This window comes from Haliotis rufescens, unplaced genomic scaffold (genome assembly GCF_023055435.1).
Source record: "Haliotis rufescens isolate VD_foot unplaced genomic scaffold, xgHalRufe1.0.p SCAF_8, whole genome shotgun sequence".
Classification (NCBI taxonomy): domain Eukaryota; kingdom Metazoa; phylum Mollusca; class Gastropoda; order Lepetellida; family Haliotidae; genus Haliotis; species Haliotis rufescens.
The window spans coordinates 51,825,588-51,853,399 of record NW_025964372.1 but is presented as its reverse complement, the minus strand read 5'-3'; the positions used below and the strand labels follow the sequence as shown (position 1 = coordinate 51,853,399).

The following is a 27,812-nucleotide window of genomic DNA, read 5'->3' as shown; positions in this document are numbered from 1 at the left end:
GAGTTGATTTCACAAGCTTAGTACCCTCTCTCACAATTAGGCAAATAAAGCATCGTAAAGCAGGGGCAGTAACTCTGTCAAAATCAGTTGAAATGAAACGGGACTGCGATATGCGTATCATCAACCTGTCGACATCTTGTGTGTAGAGTTTCAGGGATATTCTTTAAAAGCTGGAGGAGGAGTTGATTTTACAAGCTTAGTACCTCTCTCACAATTAGGCAAATGAAGCTCCGTAAAACGGGCAGTAACTGTCAAAATTAGTCGAAATGTAACGGGACTGCGATATGCGTATCATCAACATGTCGACATCTTGTGTGTAGAGTGTCAGGGATATTCTGTGGAAACTGTAGGAGGAGTTGATTTCACAAGCTTAGTACCCTCTGTGGGACGGACAGACGGACGGACGGACGGACGGATGGATGGACTGTGCCACAACATGATCCTCCTTCAGCCATTCTGGCCCAGCGGGGGATAAAAAGGACAACATTGGCAGAAATATGACATAATTTATTATAATGGGATGAGTGACATCAATAATGATGCTTGCAAAGATCTGCCCCATCATGCATACACAGACACACGTCGCACACTCACGCATACACACACACACACACACACACACACACACACACACACACACACGTCACATTTAAACACATCTCGCTCCGAGCCACAGATCTCAACATCCACTTTATAACTTGGTTTTACATTGTCCAGCCATTTCATAATATTAAAACATGAATTTACAAATTGTCAATTAGATTGACATAATTAAGACTATACAGTGACAGAGATTTATGTGAACATACAATTTGTAAACAATTGCATTTTATTTCAAGTGGCACTCATAGGACAAGCCTCCATCAATCAGTCTACAACATATTTGTACATGCATACGTAGCATTTCCTTCAAAGCACATGGAAAAACACACAGATCCAGAGCACACACCCCTTTATCCTAGTCATGAAGTTTACCAATAAGGTTGACATACAAAAAATACTAAATCATTCAGTGACGTTTTCAACATACATGACAATTAATTGACAATTTTGGGGGATACAAACGTTTTTTCTTCTGCTGAACAATTTCCACTAATTTTCTATATTTTCAGTTCACCCCTATCCCCCTTTTCCAAAAATCATTATCTGCACTTTGGAAACAAGCATGCATTGAAGTCCAGCAAACAGTCCCAAGTCCCACATGAACAGCCTCATGCATCACGATACACACAGAATAAATAAACTGCATCAGCAAAAAATGCTGAAGCCAAAAATATAAACTAAATACATGTAAATAAATGGACGGATATATCAAAGACCATAAACAGATTCTTCACAGTTGAAAAATTCTCCACTGTGTGTCTAGGGATGTCAGGATACCTCTTTTTCACCTCTTTCACAATAATTTATCTCCCCATTTAAGAGGAAATTTTAACAAGAAAAACAGTGACATTTTACATTGAGATGCAGTAATTGTTACAGACTTTTGATCTCAACTAGCCACCTTTCAGTACTCAGATGTACTAAAACAATAAAAACAACCATTATAGACAGTGCCATTAGACTGTAACCATGACAACCCTAGTAGACAGTGAGTGTAACAGAGGAGACAATGAGATATCACAGTACATACACCCAATCTTGTGGTAGAATGATATTGTAACAAACTCGTCTAGCGTTGGTTCAATAACACAAAGCAGTGAACGTCCTGCCTCGATGTCCACCACAAACTGACAGAGACATACAGACAAGTTTTAGAAAACATAAACCGTATTCCACCAGAATCAGGAACAAGGGTACCTTCCCAACTGAGCACACACCCAAGTGAGTGGATTGTTTCTCCAGTCAGCAGTTGGACAGCTATGTCGGTCTGTCAGTGTGTGAGTGAGTGAGTGAGTTGGGGTTGATGCCGATTTGAAAAGTCTTAATGTTGGGGGAAAGCCCAAAGTGATGCAGGTCTTAGACGTTTACCACCATGGAGAAACCACCCACGAAGAAAGTGCTGACAGATCATGGACAGACCAAGTCCCCCGAAACTGGGGGGGGGGGGGGCATAATAGTTTGAATGCGATATACTAGAAGCAGCAACCCCAGTACACACTCGCTATGTACACTCCCACATGGGGTATTTACATACTGTACATACTGACTGAAATCTTCACCACAAAAACAAGATAACAGTATATAACTATGAAGGAAGAGCTTGAGTTACATACTCAGGGAGCTGAGAATGAAAAATGACTTTTCACGGATTCGTTATATTAATAATAATTATTGTACACGCTACAGTCTGTACAAAAACAATTGAGTCTTCTAGCCAATACTTGTAGATCAGTAGAACTTGTAGATCAGAAAACTTGTAGATAACAGCTGAAGTATATTGACAAGTAAATCTTACAAGGCCAGTATGCTATGTGCCTTTTACTGTAACGCTATACCAATGTAAATACTGTATTTCCTCAAATAAACGCCTGGGTGTATATTTCTTTCAGACACTCTTGGCAACAAGCGTTTAATCGCAAAGATAATGGAGAGAATTCTGTGCACAAAAACTACCCAATGTTTGATCGAGCCCCCTGTTTATTCAAGACCTTGTGTTTAATCAAGGAAGTATGATTATATTATTCAGAATGCATGTAGCTTAGATTGCAAACTGGCACTATTTGTGAACTATTTGCTTTATATCTTAACACAAGTGAGTGAGTATGGTTTTACACCGCGTTAAGCAATATTCCAGCAATATCGCGGTGGGGGACACCAGAAATGGGCTTCACACATTGGACCTATGTGGGGAATTGAACCCAGGTCTTCAGCGTGATAAGCAAACACCTTAACCACTAGGCTACCCCACCGCTCCTATCTTAACACCAAACCAATGTACATATAATTATTCAGAACGCCATGGCCCTATCATGATGGCTGAGAAAGACATAGTCTCTCTGATTCTTCAAAAGTCTTCGAACTAGAGCATGTAAGTTGGAAATATATCTGTCTTGACATTTTCATAACCTTCATTTCTCTTCCCTCATAGAAAACAACAACACAAATATCCTATTTACATCAGTATACAATTTAGGCTTCAATGTGGTTATCTCATTCCATTCGTGTACCCGTACTGGTCCATGTCACCGTTGATGTAGTTGCCGTACTGGTCCACCATGCCACCCCCGTAGGGCTCCATGCCACGGCCATACTCATCCCCAGTCTGACCATCGTCCACGAAGCCAATGTTTGACTCCGGCCTTGCGTACGGTTCATACTCTCCATCAGCGCTGGAAGGGGAAAACAGCTGATCAAATACTTGGAACACTTATATCATGTTGCAGTGATGTATCAAAGACTTGGAACACTTATATCACATTAACAGCTTACTGTATCAGACAACCCCATCTAGAACTTGGAACAATTATATCCCTGGACAATAACCTGTCTGTTCCACCTGTACCCCTGTACTATAACCTACCCATATCCCCCGTAACACAGTACCCCTGTACTATAACCTACCCATATCCCCAGAACACAGTACCCCTGTGCAATAACCTACCCATATCTCCCATAACACAGTACCCCTGTACTATAACCTACCCATATCTCCCATAACACAGTACCCCTGTAATACAGTACCCCTGTACAATAACCTACCCATATCCCCAGAACACAGTACCCCTGTACAATAACCTACCCATATCTCCCATAACACAGTACCCCTGTACTATAACCTACCCATATCCCCCGTAACACAGTACCCCTGTACTATAACCTACCCATATCTCCCGTAACACAGTACCCCCGTAACACAGTACCCCTGTACAATAACCTACCCATATCTCCCATAACACAGTACCCCTGTACTATAACCTACCCATATCTCCCATAACACAGTACCCCCGTAACACAGTACCCCTGTACAATAACCTACCCATATCTCCCATAACACAGTACCCCTGTACTATAACCTACCCATATCTCCCATAACACAGTACCCCTGTAATACAGTACCCCCTACAATAACCTACCCATATCTCCCATAACACAGTACCCCTGTACTATAACCTACCCATATCCCCCGTAACACAGTACCCCTGTACTATAACCTACCCATATCCCCAGAACACAGTACCCCTGTACTATAACCTACCCATATTCCCCCGTAACACAGTACCCCTGTACAATAACCTACCCATATCCCCCGTAACACAGTACCCCTGTACTATAACCTAACCATATCTCCCGTAACACAGTACCCCTGTACTATAACCTACCCATATCCCCTGTAGTAGTCCACTTTGCCGTTGTACATGCCGCCATCATCGATGTATTCAGGCGTCAGGTGACCTTCCATCATCATTGCGTGATCATAGCCATCTGAAATCAAGGTGTTGACAACATGAAACAAAGGTTTCACTTCTATCAGTTCACATGTACAGTTTGGCTATGTTAGACATAACTAGTTCATGCAAATTGATTTGCCTCGTCTCTTGCATACAGTGTGCAGACTATGGAACAGCTCTGGTCTCAAGGATGTACGTACGGGTTGCATCCATCCTTGGCCAGTCTTGACTCGCCTCCAGTACCGCAGAACAGCTATGGGCACCGTTCCACAAAGTTGTTAAAGTATGGGAGATCACCTTAGAGCTCAGATGGCTTTGTGAAACAGGGCCCTGGTCTGTCAAGGATGTCGGTGTCCTGCCATTCTAGGCCAGCCATCACTCACCTCCAGTACTGTAGAACAGCTCTGGTCTGTCAAGGATGTCGGTGTCCTGTATGTACGGGTCATAGTCATTCTAGGCCAGCCATCACTCACCTCCAGTACTGTAGAACAGCTCTGGTCTGTCAAGGATGTCGGTGTCCTGTATGTACGGGTCATAGTCATTCTAGGCCAGCCATCACTCACCTCCAGTTACGTAGAACAGCTCTGGCCTGTCAAGGATGTCAGTGTCCTGTATGTACGGGTCATAGTCATTCTAGGCCAGCCATCACTCACCTCCAGTTACGTAGAACAGCTCTGGCCTGTCAAGGATGTCAGTGTCCTGTATGTACGGTTTGTAGCCGTTCTAGGTCAGTTATGACTCACCTCCAGTACTGTAGAACAGCTCTGGTCTGTCAAGGATGTCATTGCCTGTATATACGGGTTGTAGCCATTCTAGGTCAGTCATGACTCACCTCCAGTACTGTAGAACAGCTCTGGTCTGTCAAGGATGTCAGTGTCCTGTATGTACGGGTTGTAGCCATTCTAGGTCAGTCATGACTCACCTCCAGTACTGTAGAACAGCTCTGGTCTGTCAAGGATGTCAGTGTCCTGTATGTACGGTTTGTAGCCATTCTAGGTCAGTCATGACTCACCTCCAGTACCGTAGAACAGCTCTGGCCTGTCAAGGATGTCGGTGTCCTGTATGTACGGTTTGAAGCCATTCTAGGTCAGTCATCACTCACCTCCAGTACCGTAGAACAGCTCTGGCCTGTCAAGGATGTAGGTGTCCTATTTGTACGGGTTGTAGCCATTCTAGGCCAGTCATCACTCACCTCCAGTACCGTAGAACAGCTCTGGCCTGTCAAGGATGTCGGTGTCCTGTATGTACGGGTCGTAGCCATCCTCCTGGTACAAGTATTGCTCATTGAAGTCTTCCAGCTGTCGAGTCTCCACCATCTCCAGCCATTGGGAGTTGTGCCACCGGAACTTCTCCATCTGGATCTTTTTGGCCCATTCCTCATCATACTCCTGGAACATCAGCAGATGAGTGAATGAATAGGGTTCTAGACTACAATCCGGAGGGTCGGGTAGCCTAGTGGTTAAAGCGTTCGCTTGTCACACCGAAGACCCGGCATGGGTACAATGTGTGAAGCCAATTTCTGGTGTCCCCCGCCATGATATTGCTGGAATATTGCTGACTCACTGTACCACCGTCCCTGACACGGCATGGGTTCCCTGCCATCTCTGGGCATAAATAAGTTGTCACATAAAGGCAGCGTTTCGATAGATCCTAATACTGTTGTCAAGCAATGGCATACCTTGGTTGACAACAGCATTAGGATCTATACCAAAACGCCGCCTTTACAGTAAATAAAGAAGTTGTTATCCATTAATTGTGTCTACTTTGTCATCCGTCAACTTCTAAGTAATGCTTATCAAATAATACATATCACAACATTTGACAAATCCATTTCTCCTCCTAAAACTCACATCACACTTTCAGAATGAAACAACTCCTCTGTAACCCTTACAAACCCTCAAAAGACCACTCAAACCCCCCCAACTGTCTTCCAAAAATTCCCAATAGAACACCAAAAAACTATGAAGTCCTCCTTAAACCCAGTCACCTTCAATACCTAAACTTAATCACCCTCCCAAAGACTTCCCCAAGTCCATTACTCTATCCTTTTTCTAAAAGCACATAGCTAAAACCACATATTCCTTGGTGACTGAACTTACTGAGATCATGTCAAGGGTGTTATCACAAACTTTGCGGATTTCCGAGTTCTTGTCATGCATCAGGTCAATCAGGTAGGCAGGAGCTTCTGGCACGAGTTAAGGCAAATATCAAACAGTACACCTGTACCTATAGACATAGGCACCAAGTGGGCATTTCTGCAAAACATTCATGAACTATAGCGGGAACTGATATAAGTTATTGATTATTCATTGATCTAGCGTGGTCGTTTACTGATTTCACAATTTAGTCTTGCACGCACTGACTTCTAGGTTAACACTTGCATTTTAATTTGGAACTCCACTTGTAGAAATTGTTCATGAAATTAACACTACATTGCACAGCGGACTGGACAAGGATACGTGTGTCTCGAATGATTATCTCTCGTGTGATTGCGTGGAAGATCATCTGGTAGAAGACGTACACAATCTGACACACCACTTCATCATCTTCTTGCTTGGCTGAAATGGAAAGTAATCAAGGTAACCAAGGTAACCAAGGTAGTCAAGGTAACCAAGGTAACCAAGGAAATCAAGGTAACCAAGGTAATCAATATTATAAAGGTAATCAAGGATATCGAGGTAATCAAGGTAGTCAAGGTAACCAAAGAAATCAAAATAATCAAGGTAATCAAGATAACCAAGAAAACCCAGATAATCAAGGTAATCTAGGCAATCAGCAGCTGTATGATGTCTTCCTGTATTTATCAACTCACCATTAAGCAGTTCTATCAGCAGCTGTATAATGTTGGCCTGTGCCAGCATCCGGGCGCACGCGTCGTCCTGACACACCGTCCCCACCAGGATGATCACCTCCAGGACCACGTCATCTTCCGCAGCACCTTCCAACACAAGTAATATTGGCTTCAATCCTATTCTTTCTACCCTAACATCATGGCAAATTTGAATGTCATACATTTTACAGTCACAAGTCTCTCACAGACCCTGAATCTATGTTTAGGGTGGTGTCTAGGGTTGGGGGTGTCAGCTGTGTGGGTTGTGCTGTCACAAGTCTCTCGCAGACCCTGGGTCTATGTTTAGGGTGGTGTCTAGGGGTAGGGGTGTCAGCTGTGTGGGTAGTGCAGTCACAAGTCTCTCACAGGCCCTGGGTCCATGTTTAGGGTAGTGTCTAGGGGTGGGGGTGTCAGCTGTGTGGGTAGTGCAGTCACAAGTCTCTCACAGGCCCTGGGTCCATGTTTAGGGTGGTGTCTAGGGATGGGGGTGTCAGCTGTGTGGGTTGTGCAGTCACAAGTCTCTCGCAGACCCTGGGTCTATGTTTAGGGTAGTGTCTAGTGATGGGGGTGTCAGCTGTGTGGGGAGTACAGTCACAAGTCTCTCACAGGCCCTGAATCTATGTTTAGGGTAGTGTCTAGGGGTGGGGGTGTCAGCTGTGTGAGTAGTGCAGTCACAAGTCTCTCACAGGCCCTGGGTCCATGTTTAGGGTGGTGTCTTTTGGGTGGGGGTGTCAGCTGTGTGGGTAGTTCTGTCACAAGTCTCTCACAGGCCCTGGGTCTATGTTTAGGGTGGTGTCTAGGGGTGGGGGTGTCAGCTGTGTGGGTTGTGCAGTCACAAGTCTCTCGCAGACCCTGGGTCTATGTTTAGGGTAGTGTCTAGGGGTGGGGGTGTCAGCTGTGTGGGTAGCGCAGTCACAAGTTTCTCACAGTCCCTGGGTCCATGTTTAGGGTAGTGTCTAGGGGTGGGGGTGTCAGCTGTGTGGGTAGTGCAGTCACAAGTCTCTCACAGTCCCTGGGTCTATGTTTAGAGTGGTGTCTAGGGGTGGGGGTGTCAGCTGTGTGGGTAGTGCAGTCACAAGTTCCCACAGGCCCTGGGTCCATGTTTAGGGTAGTGTCTAGGGGTGGGGGTGTCAGCTATGTTGGTAGTGCAGTCACAAGTCTCTCACAGGCCCTGGGTCTATGTTTAGGGTGTTGTCTAGGGGTGGGGGTGTCAGCTGTGTGGGTTGTGCAGTCACAAGTCTCTCGCAGACCCTGGGTCTATGTTTAGGGTAGTGTCTAGGGGTGGGGGTGTCAGCTGTGTGGGTAGTGCAGTCACAAGTTTCTCACAGTCCCTGGGTCTATGTTTAGGGTAGTGTCTAGGGGTGGGGGTGTCAGCTGTGTGGGTAGTTCTGTCACAAGTTCCTCACAGTCCCTGGGTCTATGTTTAGGGTAGTGTCTAGGGGTGGGGGTGTCAGCTGTGTGGGTAGTGCAGTCACAAGTTTCTCACAGTCCCTGGGTCTATGTTTAGGGTAGTGTCTAGGGGTGGGGGTGTCAGCTGTGTGGGTAGTTCTGTCACAAGTCTCTCACAGGCACTGGTCTCTTGATTAGGGTGGTGTCTACGGGTGGGGGCGTCAGCTGTGGGTAGTGCTGTCACAGGTCTCTCAAAGGCCTTGGGTCTATGTTTAGGGTGGTGTCTAGGGGTGGGGGTGTCAGCTGTGTGGGTAGTGCTGTCACAGGTCTCTCAAAGGCCCTGGGTCTATGTTTAGGGTGGTGTCTAGGGGTGGGGGTGTCAGCTGTGTGGGTAGTCCTGTCACAGGTCTCTCACAGGCCCTGGGTCCATGTTTAGGGTAGTGTCTAGGGGTGGGGGTGTCAGCTGTGTGGGTAGTGCTGTCACAGGTCTCTCAAAGGCCTTGGGTCTATGTTTAGGGTGGTGTCTAGGGGTGGGGGTGTCAGCTGTGTGGGTAGTGCTGTCACAGGTCTCTCACAGGCCCTGGGTCCATGTTTAGGGTGGTGTCTAGGGGTGGGGGTGTCAGCTGTGTGGGTAGTGCTGTCACAGGTCTCTCACAGGCCCTGGGTCTATGTTTAGGGTGGTGTCTACGGGTGGGGGCGTAAGCTGTGGGTAGTGCTGTCACAAGTCTCTCACAGGCCCTGATCATGTCAGGGGGATTGGACGGGATGCCATGTGGGACTAGGGCCATGTGGGTAGTGCCATCACGTTACAGACATCCTGGGTACATGCTAAGTTTGGGCTTCAAGGGGCGGTGGGAAGTGATGTCTCACACAAGTCTGTCAGCCACATCCTTCTTGTCCCCAACAACTCTGAACAACTAACTGCCGACTGTACCTGGCTGTAGTTTACACTTGATCCAGGGAACCAGCTGGTATTCCTTCAGTATCAACTCGTAGTCCAGGTCGATGATCGTCAGATTACCCAGAATTCCCAAACATTCCAACTGATAGTCGTCATCACCACCGTCTGCTAGAACCGCCTCACACAAGTCCCCAATGTACTCCTGAAAATACATAGTTACAGGTGGAAACTCTTCTGTGCCCATATGCAAAGTTACATATCCTAGTAAGGAATACCCCTTAGTATTCTGGCTTTGTAGTATTCCAGACAACTGGCTTTGATTGTACAGTTATTGATCTACCCATGAGCTGTGACGAGCAAGCTGGGCGACACAAATATTTTCTGTATACATTAGGGCTGTTATGATTCACTCGCGTATTCAGTGAATCGAACCGTATCCATTCATGAATTGAATTCGTTATTCGTGGCCACTAGAGTCAAATATTTATGAATATGCAAGCATATGCATTTACATAAAAAAAATACCCATAAGAACATATTTTATGCATAGATTTCTTCATAAGACAACACTCTTATACTATTTAATTCGACAGTATTGTGGTCACTGGTCATTGTTGCATTTGAGCAGATACTAGTACCTGGATAAATGCAGTATATAAATGAATAATATATTTAATAATATATCAAAAATTGACAAACCATGTCAAATAATTTATGTTGTTGTTGCCTCACTGAACATGCTGAATATGACAAATGATACATCAACTGCTGACTTGTTATTGTCTTCGTGAATTATTATTCGTATTCGTTACCCTATATTCATGATACAAATCGTATTCGCCTCAAAGTGTATTCGTTGCACCCCTAGTATACATGGAATAAGATCCATACAAAATGGAGTATGTCAGTTCACAATAAACTATTTCACAAACTCTAACAAGAACATAATAAGCATGATAGTCTCAGAAAACAGCACATGTGAGTTCAGAAACATAGCTAGCGATTGCTTCTATCCTTTCCTACTCACCACAAACAGGTTTTTTGTAGCTCCGTCATGCTGAGATATATTTCGGATCATCTTCATCACAAGCGGATCCTTGAATTTGGAGGCTCGCTTCATCAACATTCTCAGCCCGTTTCCTTCACAGATGAGTCCGGCTGTCCTCTTATTGGCGGCCAGGTTCACGCACAGAGCAACGAGTTCCGGGTCGGGGTTCTCTGGGCTCTCCAACAACAGCTTCATCACCTACACACAAACAGAGAGCAATGGGTTGCGGGTGAGGGATCTCGGGGCAACTTCATCACCTACACACAAACAGAGAGCAATGAGTTGCGGGTGAGGGATCTCGGGGCAACTTCATCACCTACACACAAACAGAGGGCAATAAGTTCCTGGTGGGGGATCTCGGGGCAACTTCATCACCTACACACAAACAGACGGTGATGAGATCCGGGTGGGGGATCTTGGGGCAACTTCATCACCTACACACAAACAGAGGGCTATGAGTTCCGGGTGGGGGATCTCGGGGCAACTTCATCACCTACACACAAACAGAGGGTGATGAGTTCCAGGTGGGGGATCTCGGGGCAGCTTCATAACTAACCTACACACAAACAGAGAGCAATGAGTTCCGGGTGGGGGATCTCGGGGCAGCTTCATCACCTACACACAAACAGAGGGCAATGAGTTCCGGGTGGGGGATCTCGGGGCAACTTCATCACCTACACACAAACAGAGGGCTATGAGTTCCGGGTGGGGGATCTCGGGGCAACTTCATCACCTACACACAAACAGAGGGTGATGAGTTCCAGGTGGGGGATCTCGGGGCAACTTCATCACCTACACACAAACAGAGGGTGATGAGTTCCAGGTGGGGGATCTCGGGGCAGCTTCATCACCTACACACAAACAGAGGGCAATGAGTTCCGGGTGGGGGATCTCGGGGCAACTTTATCATCTTCACACAAACAGAGGGCAATGAGTTCCTGGTGGGGGATCTCGGGGCAGCTTCATCACCTACACACAAACAGAGGGCAATGAGTTCCGGGTGGGGGATCTCGGGGCAGCTTCATCACCTACACACAAACAGAGGGCAATGAGTTCCGGGTGGGGGGTCTCGGGGCAACTTCATCACCTACACACAAACAGAGGGTGATGAGCTCCGGGTGGGGGATCTCGGGGCAACTTCATCACCTACACACAAGCAGCGGGCAATAAGTTCCAGGTGGGGGATCTCAGGGCAACTTCATCACCTACACACAAACAGAGGGTAATAAGTTCCAGGTGAGGGATCTCAGGGCAACTTCATCACCTACACACAAGCAGCGGGCATTAAGTTCCAGGTGAGGGATCTCGGGGCAACTTCATCACCTACACACAAACAGAGGGTAATAAGTTCCGGGTGGGGGATCTCGAGGCAATTCATCACCTACACACAAACAGAGGGTGATGAGTTCCAGGTGGGGGATCTCAGAGCAACTTCATCATCTACACACAAACAGAGGGCAATGAGTTGCGGGTGGGGGATCTCGGGGCAGCTTCATCACCTACACACAAACAGAGGGTGATGAGTTCCAGGTGGGGGATCTCGAGGCAATTCATCACCTACACACAAACAGTGGGTGATGAGTTCCAGGTGGGGGATCTCGGGGCAACTTCATCACCTACACACAAACAGAGGGTGATAAGTTCCGGGTGGGGGATCTCGGGGCAGCTTCATGACCTACACACAATCAGAGGGCAATGAGTTCCAGGTGGGGGATCTCGGGGAAACTTCATCACCTACACACAAACAGAGGGCAATGAGTTGCGGGTGGGGGATCTCGGGGCAACTTCATCACCTACACACAAACAGAGGGTGATAAGTTCCGGGTGGGGGATCTCGGGGCAGCTTCATGACCTACACACAATCAGAGGGCAATGAGTTCCAGGTGGGGGATCTCGGGGAAACTTCATCACCTACACACAAACAGAGGGCAATGAGTTCCAGGTGGGGGATCTCGGGGAAACTTCATCACCTACACACAAACAGAGGGCAATGAGCTCCAGATCGGGCCTGGGGGGTGGGATTACTTCATCACCTGCACACAAACAGATGAAAATGAAGGGAAGCTTCATCACATACAGTGTGAAAGGGTGTCTCAATTTATGTACATATGGGCAAGAACCAGTGGTTCATTACTCAAGCAGTGCAAACCATCACTTATTACTCAATCAGTGTGTCACTGTAACAATCCAATACAAAGCTCTTACGACAATGGATAGTAGGGACCCATCTTGCATCGACTAAAGAAGACAAGATGAACATACCATAGGAATACAGTCCGTGTAGGTGAACATAGACTTGGCTTTCTCCTCCATACTGATGTGGTACAGGATACAGAGCACGATCATTTTGTGGTTTTCATTGTCTGAAAAGTTAATGTAAGATTGAATGACGGTCACAGAAATAATAATGTATTTAAAATGATGAACTAAACAGAGAAACGATATACCTCACAAAGTGAGTGAGTGAGTATGGTTTTACGCCGCTTTTAGCAATATTCCAGCAATATCACGGCGGGGGACACCAGAAATGGGCTTCACACATTGTACCCATGTCGGGAATCGAACCCGGGTCTTCGGCGTGACGAGCGAACGCTTTAACCACTAGGCTACCCGACCGCCCCTACCACACAAAGAGCAATTGGCACCAATGTTTCTTATCTACATATGATTCATGTTTGGAGTATTTTGACCCACAATCAGCCAGATCTCGCATTGTAACCCCCCAATCCTCATTCATCATCTCTCACAACAAGCAAGGTCATATTCCTCTGTGCACTTCTAGCAGGGTCAGCACGTTAGTTGCGTGATATCCAACTCACTGAGCAGACCCACAAGTTTGGGGAGCAGGCCAAACTTGATCATCTTGCTGCGGCAGTCGGTGTCGAAGGAGAGGTTGAGGAGGAGGCGGAGGGTGATGTTGAGCAGGTCCTCATGGTCGCATGGCACTAGCTTCGTCAGCTTCTCAATAATGTTCTGCTCTGCCTGGAAACATGCAAGTACAACTCAATGACTTTAGCCACTTGTCCAAAGTCTGTCAGGTAAAATATATTTGGTCGACCTCAGCTAATAACAGTTCATACTTTAAGACTAAATTCTGGTGAAAACTCTCTGAAGGACAAGTTCAGGCCAGTAGACAACAAAGTCTTGGTCACAGACTGGTAAAGGAATATCTACCATCTCCATGCTGTTATCAACAAAAAGGTTCATCTTGTCCAAAGTCCATACTTTAAGACTAAATTCTGATTAAAAGTCTCTGAAGGACAAGTTCAGGCCAGTAGACAACAAAGTCTTGGTCACAGACTGGTAAAGGAATATCTTCCATCTCCCTGCTGTTATCAACAAAAAGGTTCATCTTGTCCAAAGTCCATACTTTAAGACTAAATTCTGATTAAAAGTCTCTGAAGGACAAGTTCAGGCCAGTAGACAACAAAGTCTTGGTCACAGACTGATAAAGGAATATCTACCATCTCCCTGGCGTTATCAACAAAAAGGATCATCTTGAGGCTAAGGACTACCTACCATCTCCTTCTTGTTCTCGATGAAGATGCTCATCTTTTTGAGGAAAGAGACGACGAGAATGAGGAGTTCGAAGTTGGACCTCTCCAGCGTCTTGACCAGCATGCGAACCACGCCCTTGTTCTTCATCTTCATCTCCACCTTCAAGTCCTCCGCCAGGTTCAGCAACAGGTAGTACGCAACTAGAAAATAAAATACCACAGGTTATTTCTCCAAACATCTTCAGTCTTTTTACAAAAATTGGTCTACAAGATTCTGCTGACCTTAAAATAATGAAAAGCAGACAAGTAAGATATTTATCTATACTTATTCTGCCAAAAATAACTTAATAGTTCAACTTAAGAATTGTAATACAACAGGTCAAACTGCAAGACTGACTACACAAACTACCTTCACTGCTTATGTGGCAACATATTCACGTAACTTTATGAACAAAAATATCAAATATCAGTCATGTTTCCCAGCTTTTTTACCAGAATAATTCCACAAAATGAGAAATGAAAGCAGTCTGTCCTAAAACTGACAATGAGAGACAGAAGCTTTTTCATTTTCTTGATGTCTAACAATTGACAGAGAAGCCATTGCCATGGAACAGGAAGAGTTATCTCCACTTGATTTGTTACATCATTTCTGTTTGTTTGTTGTTTAACGCTGCACCAAATAATATTTCAGCTATATGACGGCAGTCGGTAAATAATTGAGTCTAAGAGAAAAACCAGATTTCAGAAGGACAGATGAGAGAAGGATCAGATTAGAGAGGGACCAGATTAGAAAGGTGGCAAATTAGAGGGGGTCAGCTCAGATAAGAAAGGGACAGATTAGAAAGGTGCCAGATTAGAGGGGTTAGATCAGATTAGAAAGGTGGCAGATTAGAGGGGGTCAGCTCAGATAAGAAAGGGACAGATTAGAAAGGTGCCAGATTAGAGGGGTCAGATCAGATTAGAAAGGTGCCAGATTAGAGGGGTCAGATCAGATTAGAAAGGTGGCAGATTAGAGGGGGTCAGCTCAGATAAGAAATGGACAGATTAGAAAGGTGCAAGATTAGAGGGGTGAGATCAGATTAGAAAGGTGCCAGATTAGAGGGGTCAGATCAGATTAGAAAGGTGCCAGATTAGAGGGGTCAGATCAGATTAGAAAGGGTCAGTTTAAAAAGGTGTCAGATTAGAGGGGGTACAGATTAGAGAGATGTATCCTCCTCTCACCTCGCAGCAGCTGCTCTTGTCTCTTAACCAGACTTTCAAACTTGCGGAAACTCTTCTCATAGTCTTCCTTCAGCTTGTAGGATTTGGGGTCAGGTGGAACAGTCAAGGAAATAACTAGTGTGAGGTACTGCAGTAAAAGATCTGATTTAAATGAGACTGAGATAAGCTCCATTGCAATTCTAAATGAGAACAGTGGTCTTACAATAAGTTTGGGATCTTACATCATGCATAATTCACACAACTATCAGCGTTAGAATTTGGCACTAGTCCAATGGTTCTTGCCAAACTGCCCAATAGGTAAGGCATCATAAGGACCAGTAGAAATTTGCTATAGTTAAGGGTTTTGCTATATGTATATTATCAGGAATAGTGGACTAAAACAGTTAGTTTTGTAGAATTTTCCTATTGGGAATATTCTATAAGTAATACGTTACCACTGTTATACCGAGGCTGTTGTCTCCCACAACTGCTCTTATAGTGAAATCTTCCACAGAGATCTCCATTACCTCATGCAGCATGTGCGTAGCCACCTAGCTTCCATGTGACACCCTTCACTCTTGTCTCTTGCGAGAGCAAGTGCTCGGGGGACGGACAGGCGGGCAGCAGCCCAGTGGTAACGTATTACTTATAGAATATTCCGAATAGGAAAATTCTACAAATTACATTAAGTAATACGTTACCACTGTTATACTGAGGCTGACTACCACAGTAGGCGGTGGTTGGCATCTACAACCCGAAACCTGACTGCTCGTGTTCCTTCCGACCAGCGGAAGTATACAACAAGGCGGAAGCACTCGATGCGCATGCTCCCAGCTTGGCGTTACCATATAGGGATACCAAAGCATTGTCAAGCGCATACCGTAAGGCTCAATCGTTATTGCCAAACGATTGGTGACTCCAAACGGCCCCACTGGATAGGTATTTCATTGCCGCAGCGAGTGAGAACACAGTATCCGTGTGAGCTAAATCTTAGATCAGGTTAAACAGTCAAAAAGAGGGAAATTAATTTCATTCGGACCGTATATCCCAAGAACAAGCCTACTTAAGCATGTGTAATAGGCGCGTGACCTAAATTCAATATTGGAAAGCATGCATTACAAGGTTGCAATACACGATAGACAATTAAGTACATAATTGTCAAATCCAAATAATGAAACACACAGAACTCGCAGGACCCCCACTCCCGTACCCACGGCTGTGGGAATGTTGGAGTAGACCCAGATTGACCACCGTGCAAGGTCTGAAGCCTGAGGGGTTCGGGATTGCGCTGGGCACACCCCTTAGATGACCGCTTGTGCCGCGATCAGCGGCCCAAGACGGTGCACACCTTCCACGTCTTCATCAGAGACCTTTCTGAGGTAATGATTGGCAGAAACCGAGTCAGAATGCCAGTAACAACCCTGCTATCTTCTGTGAACAGATATATTGGAGTGTAGGGCAAATGTTGACGCTAGCGCCCTTAACTCGTGAGGGTTTGACCCCGCTACCGGTAACCCCCGAGACCGGTACGCCAGATTGATGACAGAACGAAGCCATAACGCAATCGAGTTGCGAGTTATGTCAGCAGTCCGATTAGGGTTACACGATATGAACAGACGGTCACGTCCTTGTCTGCGTTCAATCGAAGCCTTAAGATAATACTTAAGGGCCCTAAACGGACACAGCGATCTGTCCTCGGTATCAGCAGGATGTAAGATTTCTTTGAGTGATCTTACAGTGAATTCTCTCTCCGTTTGGCCAAATTTCTGATTCTTAGCGACTAAGCCCATGAGCAGGCCCAGGCGGACCGCTCCTTCGTCGCCCCTATCGAATCGTACTTTGGTGACATCGAGTGCATGTATTCCCGACACTCGTTCCGCCGTGGCAAAGGAGAGGAGAAATGCTGTTTTCCAAGTCACATGCCGAAAGAAGCACTACTCAAGGGTTCATACGGAGCCTCCGTAAGTGATTTCAACACTAAGGAGAGATCCCAGGCCGGTGCCCGAAGGCGGCCCTTATTAAGATCCTGTGGCTTGAAACCCTTGATAATACCCCGAGTCACCAGCTCTTTTGAGAGACTGGTACCCATAGCAACGTCTTGTACCGTAGCAACGGACAAAACGTAGTTGGCAATGGAACCCCCAGAGAGTTTCTGGGTCTCTCGTAAGTGAGACATGAAACGAGCAATATCCTGCACAGATACCTTATCTGGCGAATGAATGTGATGTTTACAACACCACTTCGTGAAAATAGCCAAACGTGCATTATACACCTTCCGGGTAGAATCACTATGCATACTAACGTATGCCCGAGACGAGAAAAAACCTTTACTCCTCAGACGCTCGGCGACAACATCCACGCGTGCAGAACGGGGTACCACGAACTGTTCGGCCACATGGGCGCGATCAGTAACATCGACAGCGAACTCCTCGGAGCCGGCTTAGAATGAGTGGTATTAACGCCGTCGGCGGGTAAGCATAAGCGTCCATGCCCGTCCAGTCTAACGCGAGAGCATCGTGATCGATAGCCCTCGGGTTCGGGACTGGTGATACAAACAACGAGTTGATTGTTGAACCTGGTTGCGAACAGGTCGACCATCGGACGACCCAAACGTTCGCAGAGCCACTGAAACACTACTGGGTTAGCATCCACTCTGTAGGGGCTCGGATCCCGAGGCCTCGATAGAGCGTCGGCCAGTATGTTCCGCACACCTGGGATGTGGCGGGCGCGTACCTGGAACAGGACACTGTCCACCAGAGCGTAAAACTCGAACGTGAGATCGAGTAGCGAGTGACTGTGGGTTCCCCCCAGTTTGTTCACATAGGACACTACCATCGTGTTGTCGGTCGCCAGCATGAGCTGGGCGTCGATGAGACGATGCTTCCAGTGATTCACTGCGTTTATCACTGCCTTGGAACTCAAGGCAATTGATGTGAAAACCTAGTTTGTCTACGCACCACAGCCCCGAGCTCCCCTCCCCCTCTAGATTGGCACCCCAGCCCACTAGAGAGGCGTCTGTATACAGGTTCAACATGGCCCGAAAGGGCCGCATAGAGACTCCTGATAAGACGTTGCAAGGGACCGCAAGGGAGCCGATCTGGGAGGGCGACGGACGCACTGTTCTCCTCCTGTGCTAACAACTGGATTAGAAACCGTTGCAGCGGGCGGAGTCAGAGACTACCGCGATTGGTGCATTCCTGGGCTGACACAAGTAGCCCTAACAGCTGTTCCCAAAAGTGAACAGTCTGTTGCACCGCTAAGACTTTGGCAATCATCGCCTGAATCTTGTGCCACCGGTCTGAGGGGAAAAAGAGGGGATGGGTCACCATGTCGAACCGACCTCCGATGAACTTCAAGTTCTGCGAGGGGGTTAACTCGCTCTTGGGGAGATTGACAATCCACCCCAATTGCTCCAAGAGCTGAAGTGCGAAATCGAGTTGGCGTGACAGGGTGCCCGTCATTCGATTGGCCACTAGCGAGTCGTCCAGGTACGCGAAGTACCTGATACCCCTCTTGTGGAGGAACCCCACAATGGGGGTGGTTAACCGGGTGAACAGCCAGGGAGCGGACGAAAGGTCGAATGGGAGTACAACCCACTCGTAGTGCCTGCCTTGAAAGACAAACCTGAGATACTTGTGATAGTCCGAGTGAATCGGAACATGCAGATAAGCATCCTTCAGGTCAATCGAAGCGAGCCAGTTGGCCGGCATGATCAGAGCTTTCAGGTCCACCAAGGTCAACATTCTGAACTTGGGCGGCTTGTGCAGGTAAAACTCGTTGAACGATTTCAGATTGTGAATCATTCTGAGTTCGGCACTGTCCTTGGGAACGAGAATTATCCTGGAGTAAAACCATGGTGTTATTTCTGGTAGGGCTATCTCCCGTACCGCCCTCTTCTCCACCAACCTGCCGATGACATCGGCGAGGATGGGAATATCGGCTTCCGAATAGAAACCTTCCAACAGAGCGACGGATCCGCTTTGAGATCTAGCCGATAGCTGTACCGGATCGTGTTGACCACCCACAGGTCGTCGAACACTTGTTCCCAATTCTCCCAGTAAGTCTGGAGTCTGGCTCCCACTGGGGAAGGAAAGGAAGGCCTGACAGGCTGCGGCAGGCGCAACTGTCCAGCGCTGAATGACTCGGGTTCGCCTACAGCCCAACCGAAGCTGGCGCTGTTGCCACACGAACCCTGCAAGTGAGAGTCATTTGGAGGAGCCCTTCCCGTCCCGAGATGGCTTAGACTTCCCCCAGTGTCCCTTCTACCCACGGAAGGGCGGCATGTTCCCCTTACCGGGGCCCTCAGGGCGGGACCTCTTCCCAGAGGAAGAAGACACCGACCCCTTGGACTTCCCAGCCGCAGCATCCTGAGGGGCACTCCGTTTAGGGGCACCACCCAGGCGTCTGTGCAGAGACCCAACCAGATCCAATGTATACCGCAAAGCCGCGGCAGACGAAGCAGACTGCTGTTTGTTTAGTACTACAGGGAATCGATTATTAAACAGGGTCTGTGCAGACCAAGGCTGCGAAGTAGGTGTCGCCATGTGACATAGCGAGCATGGAGTGCCGAGAGAGGATGTCCATTTGACACCCAACCTCTCCACATGGGCCTCCGCGGTGGGACCTGCCTCAGGGAAGGCCAGGTCATACATCGGGAACAAACCCTTTCTCCATGATGGAGGAGGTAACGGCAGTCCCCGACCGGAGGCCGCCGCGAAGGCTTTCTCCAAAGACGGCTTGATCCGGCGCAACAAAGTTGACGTGGGAAAAGCCTTGGCGGACTCGTCAAACACCTCGGAGGAACCCACAGAGCCGTGGATTCCCCGGGGTACCGGCTGGGGCCATGGCATGTCCTCAAAGAGGTCATATACCATGGCCACACGGTCCTTAGTCAATAACGAGAGTATCGGCTCGGGGGAAGGACCGGTGACTACGGTAGCCGCCGCAGTACCCGTGGACCCCGCAGCCATCGAAGGGGCCGGGGACAGAACAACCAGAGCCTTAACCTGAGATATGGCTGCCAGTTTGGAGTCCACCAGTTGATACAACAAAGACACGACGGAAACCCTGGACAGCCCAAGGGCCGCCAAGTGATCCGCTGCCGTGGAGGTAGTGCCCGCAAGGGCCGCCCGACCGGACAAACCGGCCATCTCAGGGGTGATAGCAGAGCGCACGTAGCGCCTGTATCGCGCAAAGTCCTCTGGCCCCAGACCCTTGCACTGGGTGCACCGGGTGTCCTCGCAAGGGACCCTGCACCGCGGGCAACGATCGTGAGCATCCCGAGAGGACAAAAACTTCTGACAGGCGCCGCAGCTCCTGTAAACAGGAGTAGCGGGGATGCTGGACAAAATATCCATTTCCATGTCCGACATTGTTCTTTGAACAAAAACAAAACATGGTTACAACACACACACCAAACATATTCACAAACGTAGATTTTCCGAAGAAAAACAAACGATAATAGCAAATACATAAAATACATATAATAGATATATATATATATATATTAATAGGTGATGCAAAAAACCACGATATACCACTAAAGCCGGACGGCAGACACAAAGTGCCGACGCCACACCCCGTTAGTAGCAGGGATGTGAGCAGGTTTTGCAGAAAAAAGAGGAAAAGTCTAGGGGGGTCTGGGGGTATGCCCCCCCAGAAATTTTTAAAACATTTGATTGCATTTTAAGCAATTTCATGCAGTTTGGACAACATTCACACCAAGAAATGTAATAAGTCAATGGCAAAAGTCAATAAGTAAAATAAACAAGATGGCAGATGCAGTAAAATTTCGAAGTTAAATCAGTACTTTAAAAAAAATCGGGCATAGCTTTCGCGCACCTGGCTACCCGCCAGGTCTGGGAGCAATACTGCCATAAACTTCAACCCCCATCCCCCAGACACAAGGACAACTGTCACAAGTGTGCAATGTCTGACCCTTTCCCCATGTTGAAGCATATTGAAAAAAACTTACCTTGTACTTACCTTTTGATGAAAAAAACAAAACTCCATTGCAAACATAAGACATTAATACAATATATATCCCCATGACATGGGGTTTTGGACGCTGAAGAAACATTCATAAATTTCTCGCTTATCACATGAACAACTGTAAAACATCTCATTCACTTACAGGCTAAAAGACAACTTTATCTTTAAAACAAGCCATCAGCTGACTCTGAGTATTTACAATTTCTGTGTGACGCCATGCCCCACGTTATAGTGCAAGTATTCGTGACGGAAAACGTATGATGTCCGAAAACCTATGCTGTGAAAGCTCCGATCGAAAACAGGACAATCCGCGCCAATTGTCCGGTTTTCGATCATATTTTTCGGAGTGTTTTTTTTTTTCATTTTTAATATTTTTTTCCGCGGAAGATGATTTTTTCCGAGGACTACTATTTTAAAAAACGCGATTTTCCGCGTTTCCGCGGAGATTTCACATCCCTGAGTAGCGAAAAAAGGCGGGAAAATTTTCTAAGCGCCATATAACAAATGCCCCGTAATTTACAGTTTACTTAGGACTAAGAAACAGTGATAAATATCACCAAGGATAATCAGGAGGCGGAAAACCGTAGAACGCAAGTAGAGCAGTCGATACACGTCTTGCTAAGGCAAGCGAAGAGACAAGAGTGAAGGGTGTCACATGGCAGCTAGGTGGCTACGCACGTGCTGCATGAGGTAATGGAGATCTCTGTGGAAGATTTCGCTATAAGAGCAGTTGTGGGGGACAACAGCCTCGGTATAACAGTGGTAACGTATTACTTAATGTAATTTGTTAGTTTCTATGGCTGACTATTCTCTTGTGTTCAGTCTTTGAAAGGATATCAGCTGTCCTCTTCTTCTGGAGTTCCTCCGTCCAGATGCCATACTTCTTGAGCTCGTGCTCTACGATGGCCATGGAGAGGGCGCCAATCTTAAAGTGGAGGATGACGCCGTGGAACTGGGAGAAGCTGGAGAAGCAGAAGTAGGTGTAGATGATGTTGGTGGCCACCTCCGTACTCTTCTTCCAGTCCTCTCGCAGGACGCGCGCCAGAGCCCCGATCACAGTCTCTGAAACACAAGGTTGTTTGTTTTGGTCATTTGTTGTTTAACGCCACACTCAGCAATATTCTAGCTATATGACGTCAGTCTGTAAATAAGTGATTCTGGACCAGACAATCCAGTGTTTGATATCATGAGCATCGATCCAACCAAATTAGCGAGGCTGATCACCCTATCCTGCTAGTTGCCTCTTATGACTAGCAAGGGTTGCTGAAGACCTGGATCTTCACAGGTCTGGAACACCATGAGAGCCTAGACAAGAATCTTGTGAGAAATACTTCCAACTAAGCACAGGGACATAGTTATTCTTGCTGCAATACACTTTTCAATATTATCAATACCTTTAATATTTCCAATGAGATTAACTAATGATACTGCGTTAATGATAATCCCAAATCAGTCAAATGTGATCTGTGAGTGACCTTGACAAAGAGGCCAATGTCACCATCATCAAGAGGGTCAGACTTTCCTATATGACCTTTCAACCTTACATTGAAATATTTTACTAACAACAAAAATAGTGCCACGGCACCATAGCTCAACTGGAAATGTGTCGAATGTTTAAAGTGTGAACAAAGAGAGCCACTTAAAAAAGTGCCATCAGCATTGCTCCTAAAACATTTTCTTCATAAATACTTTAGAATTGGTCTTCAGCAACCCATGCTTGCTATAAAAGGCAGTTATGCTTGTCGTAAAAGGCAACTAACGGGATCGGGTGGTCAGGCTAGCTGACTTGGTTGATGCATGTCATCATATCCCAATTGCATAGATCGATGCTCATGATGTCAATTACTGGATTGTCTGGTCCAGACTTGATTATTTACAGACTGTCGTCATATAGCTAGAATATTGCTGTGTGGTGTTAAACAATAAACAAAACAAAACAAAACATAAATACTAAAGACAAAAGTATTAACTATCCACAATGTTTCTTTACCTCTATGAATATCTGGAATTCTTGTAACTTCTGTCCCCACCTTTCCTAAAGTCTACGCACAGTAGGGGAGATAACTGTGGCCATCTTCCCCTTTCAACATAACTCACCATTTTGAAAAAGTTCCTCCAAGTTGTCTGGGTTGCGTGACAGCTGCAGTATGAGTGCCGACCCTCGCACCTTGTCTGGAATGTCTTCATACAGCAGTTCTAGATACTCATCTACATCGTTGATGTTGGCAACTTCGTCAATCTCACACCCATCATTCAAGGAGGGTTCTTCTGGTTTGTCAGATAGTTTAGTCTTCCCAGATGCTAGAACATATAATAGCTGAAGGTAATCATGGCAATAACACACACACCAATCACCTATTGGCCAATCACCCAAATGGGGTGTGCTTTGTGGCATATCCTCCCTCTATCACAGGTGCCAATCCCCCTAAATGGGATGTGCTTTGTGGCATATCCTCCCACTGTGACAGGTGACAACCACCCAAATTGGATGCATATCCTCCCAATGTGACAGGTGACAACCACCCAAATTGGATGTGCTTTGTGGCATATCCTCCCACTGGGACAGGTGACAACCGCCCAAATTGGATGTGCTTCGTGGCATATCCTCCCTATGTGACAGGTGACAACCACCCAAATTGGATGTGCTTTGTGGCATATCCTCCCACTGGGACAGGTGACAACCGCCCAAATTGGATGTGCTTCGTGGCATATCCTCCAACAGACACAGGTGCCAATCCCTCTAAATGAGATGTGCTTCGTGGCATATCCTCACACTGTCACAAGTGCCAATCCCCCTAAATGGGACGTGCTTTGTGGCATATCCTCCCAATGTGACAGGTGACAACCACCCAAATTGGATGGATATCCTCCCAATGTGACAGGTGACAACCACCCAAATTGGATGTGCTTTGTGGCATATCCTCCCACTGGGACAGGTGACAACCGCCCAAATTGGATGTGCTTCGTGGCATATCCTCCAACAGACACAGGTGCCAATCCCTCTAAATGAGATGTGCTTCGTGGCATATCCTCACACTGTCACAAGTGCCAATCCCCCTAAATGGGACGTGCTTTGTGGCATATCCTCCCAATGTGACAGGTGACAACCACCCAAATTGGATGTGCTTCGTGGCATATCCTCCCAATGTGACAGGTGCCAATCACCCAAATGGGATGTGCTTTGTGGCATATCCTCACACTGTCACAGTTGCCAATCACCCTATACTGAATGTTCTTTGTGGCATATCCTCCCTCTGTCACAGGTGCCAATCCCTCTAAATGGGATGTGCTTCATGACATATCAAAACACTGTCACAGGTGCCAATCCCCCTAAATGGAATGTGCTTTGTGGCATATCCTAAAACTGTCACAGGTAAGACATAAACTTGTTTTGCAAGGGTGAAACAATACATCAGTGCATCGGTGCACCATGCGTTTTCATGCGACAATACGATACACGATATGTTTTTTTCTGTATCAATGCAAGACGAATCTGCTCTGAAATATTTATAGTAAGAAGTTTCCATGCGATTTGACGATAATATGCATATCGCGATACGTATCACATCATAACCTATGTATCATGATATGTATCGTATCATGACCTTGCTGTATCGTTACACACCTATTGTTTTGACAATTTGTTTATGATTTCTCCTAGTATTACCTTTTGTGGGACTTGACTCCTTCCTGTTCTGCAGATAGTACAAGAGCTGCTCCACCTCGGGCAGCTTACTGGGGTGGATGAGCTTACACTTGTCAATGATCTCCTTCGACAATGTCGTCAAGTCACTGTTGGAGTTGAGGCCCTTCACACGAATACTGCAACCACACAATACATCATGATACATACACTGTATAGACAGCCCCACACAGTACATTACACTATCAGTCAGACATGTTACCATGGTTACATGACTCAAACGACTGCATGCATGGTGAAAATAAATCATAATGCCTTTTAATCTACATTACTTTCCTTAAACATGTGAAAAGTTATTTCCTTCAAAAGATAAAAAAATATGATCTTATATATCTTCATGACAGATCCACAAGTATCCTCCCCTTCCAATATTCATCTACTTGGTGACATTATTGGTATTCTGGAGGCAGATAAAACGATTGCTCTAAAACAAAATTACTGACCATGCTTACACAATTGGGAACATGCAGGTAAATAGGAGGTAAACAATTCAATCAAATGATCCAAGATCTGGAAACTGACATTTTCTGACACTCCTTCCTCTCGCCCAGCATGGGGTCTCCCATCTCCCCCAGGATTGTGGCCTCCAGCTCATAGTTGACCACCAGCGCCTTCTCTGTCGGGTGGACATCGATACTGCCACCTTTCACCTTCCTGCAATCATAACCATACGCAATACTTCCCTGTGTCTTCCCTGCATGTCTTCCCCTAATGGCCAGACAACATGGACAATGATCATTGATGTGAATAAAATCATACAGATAAATGTCTCTTCACTATCCTCACATTGTTTTTTAAAACAAATCCGCGTGATGGCCAAAGACGTTCATATTACTGGTAAAACCCTATAAAACCAACAAACTCCAATCTGCTTTGTGTCCGTAAGGGATGAAGGACAAGGTCACCATCAGAATAAGAAAAAATAACACACAGCATTATCATGTGATTATAAGCCAGAGATCATACATGTATGTCTCAACAGTATCCTGTTAATCACACCTCTCACATTCTGGGCCACAAAATCCAAAGTCCGGCACATTTATACAGATTTATCGCATGATTTGTCTCCAAAACGTTCGTTTCTTGTCATCCAAAAAGTAATCTTGTTCATTCAAAAAGACAATGCCCCAAAATATGCTTCAAAGGGAACACTCATTGAACTGCGGTGGTAGCTAAAGTAAGTCTCGATGTCATTCCAGATATTCAAAACTGGCTTCATATTGCCATGCTGAAATGTTTCGTTGTTGTGTGGACTAGTAAGGGATTGTCAGACAAAAATTTGAATTTTTTTTTACATGTACTTGGTACATGTAGAGGCAAATGTTAGGTCGCATTTATTAATAGGTTGCAGTGGTGCATGTTTTATATAGCTTGAGCCCTGAAGTAGCATCAATAGCTTGGTGCATTAGTGGAGGCTTGACCAAGAGACATCAATCTTTCTGTATCTGTACATAGCAAATGGATATACATGTAGCTCAAATTGATCATGTCTGTCTCAGACCTATGTTAAAAGTAACTTCAAACACAACTAAAATAAAATGCATACCCAAACTGAAGTGTGAGATGTGCTGATCTGGTTAAATAAAGTGTAAATCTTTCAGAAGTCTTGTGACTTATCAAGACGCAAAACTTGGAAGTTGATCTGGAATAGGTATTCCTTATTCTTTTTTTATGTACCGTATTCGACGTAATAAGCGCCCACAGCAATGTTTGCTAATATATTGGCAAGTGAACAATCCCAGTTAGCACCCCTTCCGATTGATCAATGTTCACAAGACTTATTTATTCGTGTATAATACGCACTCGTGTGTTACATGCACCCTTAATTATGAGCACTGACCTCGTGAGCAGCCTAGCACATCTGTCAGTGTTTCATCCTACACAGTCCATTTAAGATATTTCATATGATATTCATGTTTCATTTTTGATGAGTCTACACACTTAGATAAACATATGTCATGAAATGAAAAATTTCATTGTGAAAATATCCGAAAACATGAAAAACAATTTCCACTTTTGCGTATTTAACCATGTGGGCACTGTTGCAGAACCTTCTCTCGCGTAATAAGGCGAGGAGAGACAAGCTCTTGGGTTATCACCTATTGTTGGCAAACAATGCTTCAGAATGGTTGATGTACTGGCCCTTTAGGAAAGATATTTGTTTACAGATTTTACAAATATTTTATTCCTTGTAAGGCTACTTGTTGTAGCCATACAGAGATTCAGTAGTGACATAAGTTGGGTAAGACTTCCGCCAATATCCCCCCTCATAAATACATGTAATTTAAAGGATTTAGCGGCAATGCATACATAATATAACTTTTGGAGGGGGGGATACGGGCCGTAGCCTTTCCTGAAGTTGCTAGCAATGATACAGAAAAATGGATATTAACATGATTAAACGATGAACAAATGAGCATGATGATGGGATAGAGCTGATACCAAACAATCACACTAAATCATCCGTGTCAAAATGACATGTAACAATATTTCTGAACTTAATCATAAATTTGGTGTTTCAGACAAGAATTCAGAGGTGTCGTGGGACCATTCTCAGTTCCTAATCAAATCTTCCGGCATCCGAATCATACTGTTGTTATTGTAATCATATAACAGTGTCTTAGTAGTGTATAGAGATTCCTTCAATGTTCTTACCGTTCTGGTGCGTCAGAAACAGGTAATTAGGGAAATTTTACTGTCTCGAACTGAGTCAAAACATGGGATATAGATTCGTTGAATAATTAGTTACAAATCATCGAAAGAGACCATACCTTTTCAAATACCGTGCGTCTTCAGCTTGCATTGTAACTGTTCACACGTAAGTTCTGTACTCGCGATTCTAAACGCCAGAGGGTATCAAAACATTAAAACTGTAACATGAATATCGTCACTTGACATGTTTGGAGGCCATGTCAAAATATG

General features: G+C 45.8%; 1 protein-coding gene across 1 annotated transcript; it reads right to left on the bottom strand.

The window, feature by feature from the left end:
* Window positions 1–492: 492 nt before the first annotated feature.
* LOC124145621 (kinesin-associated protein 3-like) lies at window positions 493–27,809 on the bottom strand. The gene is made up of 17 exons (XM_046515465.2): window positions 27,662–27,809; window positions 25,413–25,544; window positions 24,855–25,009; window positions 23,285–23,488; window positions 22,025–22,249; window positions 15,218–15,310; window positions 14,019–14,197; window positions 13,319–13,481; window positions 12,762–12,862; window positions 10,479–10,697; window positions 9,485–9,653; window positions 7,144–7,269; window positions 6,791–6,889; window positions 6,431–6,516; window positions 5,524–5,719; window positions 4,263–4,365; window positions 493–3,272 (listed from the first exon to the last, which is right to left on the bottom strand). The coding sequence occupies exons 1-17, from the start codon at window positions 27,691–27,693 to the stop codon at window positions 3,089–3,091; spliced, it is 2,466 nt and encodes an 821-aa protein (XP_046371421.1). The 5' UTR covers window positions 27,694–27,809; the 3' UTR covers window positions 493–3,088.
* Between the last annotated feature and the right edge of the window lie 3 nt (window positions 27,810–27,812).

What these genes read in the sequence shown, in the direction of transcription:
- LOC124145621 (XM_046515465.2), bottom strand. Translation starts at nt 27,693, where the DNA reads ATGCAAGCTGAAGACGCACGGTATTTGAAAAG. An exon ending in GGAGTCAAGTCCCACAAAAG is followed by an intron (nt 23,489 to 24,854) that starts GTAATACTAGGA and finishes TATATGTTCTAG; the next exon opens with CATCTGGGAAGACTAAACTA. An exon ending in CAAACTTGTGGGTCTGCTCA is followed by an intron (nt 12,863 to 13,318) that starts GTGAGTTGGATA and finishes TTAACTTTTCAG; the next exon opens with ACAATGAAAACCACAAAATG.